The sequence below is a fragment of the Benincasa hispida genome, chromosome 5 (genome assembly GCF_009727055.1).
Source record: "Benincasa hispida cultivar B227 chromosome 5, ASM972705v1, whole genome shotgun sequence".
Classification (NCBI taxonomy): Eukaryota; Viridiplantae; Streptophyta; class Magnoliopsida; order Cucurbitales; family Cucurbitaceae; genus Benincasa; species Benincasa hispida.
The window spans coordinates 9,988,132-9,993,548 of record NC_052353.1 but is presented as its reverse complement, the minus strand read 5'-3'; the positions used below and the strand labels follow the sequence as shown (position 1 = coordinate 9,993,548).

Genomic DNA, 5,417 nt, shown 5'->3' with positions numbered 1-5,417 from the left:
GAATTCTTAGTCAAATTTCAAAATAAAAACAACTTTTTTGGAAATTTTTTTAAATTCTCAAAATTTTGCTAAGAAAAAATAATGACTATAGAAAAAGAATTATCAAACCCGACTTTAATTCTCAACATTTGGCTAAACTCTTTTTGGCCGTTTATAATTTATTTTTTATTTTTTATTTTTTTTTTTGATGTATATATAATGTTCCATTTCCTGGTTTGAACAGCGGTTGACCAAGGGCGTACCCGTGGTGTTATCTCGTGACGCGAATCCGCATATCGTAAAAGAATATGCCACGTGTACACTATGGTTTTTGACCGTTCTTACTATGGCGGGTTATTTTATCAAAACCCATATCCCTCGCACTCTCGTTTTATCCACGCTATATATACCCCTCCGTTTCTCTTCTTCTTTCCCGAATTCCTCCGTCTTTTCTTCTCTCTGTTTCGGTTCTTCCAATTTCATCTCAACCGTTTTTTCCTCCTTCAAATCGAAACGAAACTCTATAATCACAATTCTAGACGGAAAATTGTTGAATTTCTCTGTAGATTTTACCTTCCTGTACCTGTTCTTATGAGTGTTGTTCTCATTTCTGTTTCTTGTTCTTGGTGTCAATGGCGGAAATCGGACGAAGATTCTGTATCGGGTATGCACTTTTACCGAAGAAACGACGGAGTTTCATACGAGATTCGTTAGTGAGGCTTGCTGAATCGAGAGGTATCGATCTTGTACGGATCGATATGGACAAGCCGCTTGTTGATCAAGGATCCTTTGATTGCGTTCTTCACAAGCTGTATAGTGCGGATTGGAGGAAGAAACTCGAGAATTTCAGGGTTGTTAACCCTAATGTGGTGATTTTGGACTCACTTGACGCGATTGAGAGGCTTCACAACAGGATTTCTATGCTTCAGGTGGTATCGGAGCTGAAGATTGAAAATCACAACGAGTCGTTCGGGATTCCGGAGCAGATTGTGATTTACGATAAGGAGAATCTTTCTGATCGGCACGCTTGGGAGACGTTGAAGTTTCCGGTTATTGCGAAGCCATTGGTGGCTGATGGAAGTGCCAAATCGCATAAAATGGCTCTCGTGTTTAATCACGATGGCTTGAACAAGCTTAAGCCTCCTATTATCTTGCAACAGTTTGTCAACCACGGCGGGGTTATTTTCAAGGTTTATGTGGCTGGAGAGCATGTGAAATGCGTCAAGAGAAAATCACTTCCAGACATTTCTGAGGAGAAATTGGAAAGTGTCGAGGGTTTGCAGTCGTTCTCTCAGGTGTCGAACTTAACGAACCATGAGAGAGTTGATGAAAAATACTACCAGATGATGCAATTGGACGACACCGAGATGCCGCCTTCGAGTTTCGTCACCGATATAGCCAAAGGATTGAGACATGCGTTGAAGCTTAACCTCTTCAATTTTGATATGATGCGGGATTCGAGAAACCAGAACCGTTATCTCATAGTTGATATCAATTACTTTCCTGGGTTTGCGAAGATGCCAGGATATGAGAAGATTCTAACGGATTTCCTCTCTGATATAATGCGGAGGAAAGACAGAGAGCTTGTAAAAGCTTGGTTCGAACATGATGCCTCCGACCCCACTGCCTTCGATAAAAGGCAAGTGCACAATTGTGAAAATGATTCTAGAAATGTTGTGATGCTTACTTGCATCGGTAATGGGGATGGAGGAGGTTGAACAATATTTGCAACTAGCATTTCCATTTATTTTAAATCGACTTAGATTCTAATCTAATTGAGTTTGCTAAAAGCAGGATGTTCTGCTTCTCTTCAAGATATGAAATGATTTATAGTTTCTAGTTTATAATACGGTGAAGAACATACAGAATGGTTCCCCTGTTTGCTTTACCTCAAATTTGAGGGAAAAAAATTGTATGTCATTAATTGTTCATACTTTCTCCATTTTATCAGTTGCTTTTCTGAGATAGATATTTCTGAAGTACTCTGCTAAAGTTCAATAAAGTAAGATTTGAAGTTCTTTCCTTCCACGAATAATTTTAATTGTCTGTGACTCTGTTTCCTTGAATCCTAAATGAAAAGAAAAAGAGAAATTCTAGTGAGTTCTAGTGAGTTGACCGTCAGAATTTTCTTGCATGGCCTGTGCCATTGTTGGATTATATATGTGTGTGTGTGTAATCTTCTCAAGCTTGTTTTGAGTTCATTTTGGTATATCATCAAATAAATTGCCATAAAGAATTAAATATAGGGGCTCTTCATTGTCCATGAATATGTTAAAACCATTAAGAAGATGAACGAAGATAGGACAGAAAGATTTAATGATGAAATAGGAATCTCTATGTCCCACTTACTGGTGAGGGAAATTATTATGTTATGGGTGCCATTATTTATAGCATCAGGCAAGTTAAAATGGAATTCCTTTGATGTCTATGAATTGACCATCACCACTTTCAGTAAATGTGGCAATCTTTGACATTTGGTTCTTGTATTGGCCCCTACACTTTAAGTATTATTGTCATATTACCTCCAAGTTCTGTGGTGCAAAAGATCATCGAGTAAAAGATCTAGTTTCATTTCTTGGATGATGTTCTATGGTGTGTTGATTGATGAAACTAGTGTGATGTTAGGTTGTACGAACAAACTTGACAAATTCTTTTGGTTGTAGATTATTTTAGAATTATGCTAAAACTTGAATACTAATATGATGTTATTGTTCAAATAACAACGCTGTGTTAGTATTATTTGTTGCTTTCTTCTAACAGCTATATTGAGAGAGAAAAATAGTACAGTTGCTGTTTGTTACGTCAGCGGAGAATTATCTGACTTGTGTATGTGATACCAAAGTTCTAGGAGGTATTCTTATGAGATGAATTTGCAGTCAATCTGAACTATGAACTCTAGATATTATAAGTATAGGCCTGGTGGATGAGACAGTATTGGGCCTGTGCAGATCGACAAGGGAGTATTCATCAATTTCTTGATTTGTTGGAAGTTACTGGCATCCAAGGAGGTAGGAATATGAAGTTTTATCTTCTTTTTCTTCCATTTTACTTGTCAGATCAATGCCTCATTTACCTTATTTATGAGATTTATGCCACTTCTCACCCTTTAAAGTTTCTGTGCATTTTGCAATTTGCAATACTTAAATATTCCTGTTCTCAGTACATTTTCTCTATGTAGATGACAGTAGAACACATGGTAAATATGGATCTACGGTCAACAATGAAGGTTTTGAACAAGAATCTTAGTTCGACTATTTTGGAGAATCCAGTTTGTAAATATTCCCTTTTTGGTTCATTGAAGTTTGATATTACTATTATAACTATATATTCCTTCAAGGACCTTGTATGAACCTATGCAAGGAAGTGCGCGAATAAGCTTGTTGATGCCACCTTTGCAGAATAGAATGAATGGCAGACGGCAAACGCAAGTGGCTGGATAAGTTTGTTGGCATTCACAGAATAGAACGGATGGCACACGGCAAAAACTACAGACCTAAGGAGACATTGGCATGATTGATGGTAGTCTTTTAACCTCTTAGATGGTCATTCTAGGGAAGCAAATTCTGTAATTCAAATGGTAACTTACATCAATCACTGATATTACCACCTTTTAAGGAATATTATATCTTTTCTCCTTGTTCTTAGTGAATTGATCGAATTCTGCTTTTGCAGTGAATTCGCTACCTATACATTTAGAGTCAGAGGTAGCCTACTTCATAATAGAAATTTTAAGCTTTTATACTAGAATTGAATTGGCAGTTAAGTACACCGTTGATAAAGGAATAAGAGGTTCAAACTCAGCTTGATAGTTGGAATAGCTCGGATTGCTTTCACTTCAAATGAAACTTTCTTGTATTCTATGAAGAAGGTGGAATGAAAGAAAAGGTTGATTCACTTGGTTCTAATACTGCAGGATCAAATCGAAACATTTCGAGTCTAAATAACCAATTCTAGTAGCTGACAAGCCAGTAAAGTATGGAAGTTTAGATCCTCCGCAGCCATGCTCCTTTCCTCACTCTATTAGGGGCTGCCTTTGTTTATTTCGACTTATTTACTGTGAATATGCTAAACTAAACTGCATGCTGTTTCATTGAATCAGACTACTTCGCTGAGGAGACTACTTGATCTTTGACGCAAGAGAAACATCCAGGTCCCATATCCAGAAATCCTGTAAGTTTCATTAGTAATTTCCTGCCATCAATTTAGGAACATATGTTCCAGTTTCAGAAAATGATATAGCTTTGGAAGATAGCAATAGTAGGTTTTCATAAAAGGTAGTCATATTCTGATACAACTTGCCAAAAGAATGCTAAAAGAATATAGAATAGTAATGGAGCATTTTGGTTTGGCACCCTTAAATTCTGCATCATATCTAAGTTATGCCATTCTCTGGAAAGTCAAGGTTCATCTGTTTAGTTGATGAATACAAAACGACTTTTAGCTACTTGAATTGGGAATTCTTGATTACTGAAAAAAGAAAATGAAAATTAGTGGGATTCGTTTCTTTGTCAAATTTAAATGGAACAAGCAGATTGAAAGACACTGAGGAGGAAGAGAAGAAACACTTCTTCAAAGAAGCGGACTAGATTCTCTTTTGAAGAAGAATTCCATGCTCATATGAAACTTATCTTTAATCGCTCAAAATTAATTCATTATTTAATTTTAAATTTTTAGATGCGTTTTTTATACTATTAAAAATAATGGAGAATAGTCAAGAAAAAGTCAACTTTAGTATTCTATTTATCTTGGATGACAGGAATTTTCAGATTTTCAGTTCAATCACCATTAAAGTTGATGTGAAGGACCAAAAAGTAATGCCTCTGACTCAATCCTGAAGCAGGTAGATTTTATTTTTATTTTTATTATTATTTTTAAGGAATTGAATCTCAAACTTTAAGATCGGACTAGCATTATGCCATATAGAGTTGGCTTAGAATAATTGGGAGAAAAAAGTAACATGAAGATGTATCGAAATTTGAAATCTTTCCTATCATTGGAGAAAAGAATAAGTTACCATTTTAAGAAGTTATGTAAAGGAAAATATCAATTCACTCTAAGTAGATGTTGTCGATTTAAATCTTGAACTAATAGATGTATTAATTTACATCTTCTATTACATTTTGTTTGGATAATTATCGAATGGGGCTTATAATCTTATCAATTAAATTTCAAAACTTTCATAAGTGAATCAATTTAAACTCTCAATTAAGTTTTTATTAGAAAATTGTTCATACATCAATTTTCATCACACTTGTTTGAATTAAAATGATTCATTTACAATAATTTAGTAGTTCAATTGAAACAATTATATGTTTTGCACGATGCTGTTTTGGACTAATTAAAAAAAAAGATGTCGGTTTATATTGATATAACTTCAAAGTTTAGACGATTTCTTTCATTCATCATCTAACCTTCTATGACAAGATGACAATAGTTCC

At 35.2% G+C, this 5,417-nt stretch overlaps 1 protein-coding gene across 7 annotated transcripts; it reads left to right on the top strand.

Moving 5' to 3' along the window:
* The first annotated feature begins 397 nt into the window (after positions 1–397).
* Positions 398–5,121, top strand: LOC120078525 (inositol-tetrakisphosphate 1-kinase 1-like). 7 transcript variants are annotated; one of them, XM_039032802.1, is made up of 6 exons: positions 398–1,618; positions 2,740–2,987; positions 3,158–3,498; positions 3,893–3,952; positions 4,079–4,149; positions 4,736–5,114. In XM_039032802.1, exons 1-2 carry the CDS (start codon positions 612–614, stop codon positions 2,759–2,761), a joined length of 1,029 nt encoding a protein of 342 aa, XP_038888730.1. In that variant the 5' UTR covers positions 398–611; the 3' UTR covers positions 2,762–2,987; positions 3,158–3,498; positions 3,893–3,952; positions 4,079–4,149; positions 4,736–5,114. The 7 variants fall into 7 exon arrangements, with proteins under 7 accessions (XP_038888730.1, XP_038888726.1, XP_038888727.1 ...); XM_039032798.1 differs by having other exon boundaries at positions 2,740–2,830; positions 2,928–2,987; positions 3,158–4,149; positions 4,736–5,120; XM_039032799.1 differs by having other exon boundaries at positions 3,158–3,247; positions 3,378–4,149; positions 4,736–5,119.
* Positions 5,122–5,417: the final 296 nt, after the last annotated feature.

Bases quoted from the DNA above. Each gene is read 5' to 3' on its own strand.
- LOC120078525 (XM_039032797.1), top strand. From the start codon at position 612: ATGGCGGAAATCGGACGAAGATTCTGTATCGGGTATGCACTTTTACCG. The intron at 1,619-2,739 runs GCAAGTGCACAA...TTCTTCTAACAG, and splicing joins CCCACTGCCTTCGATAAAAG to CTATATTGAGAGAGAAAAAT.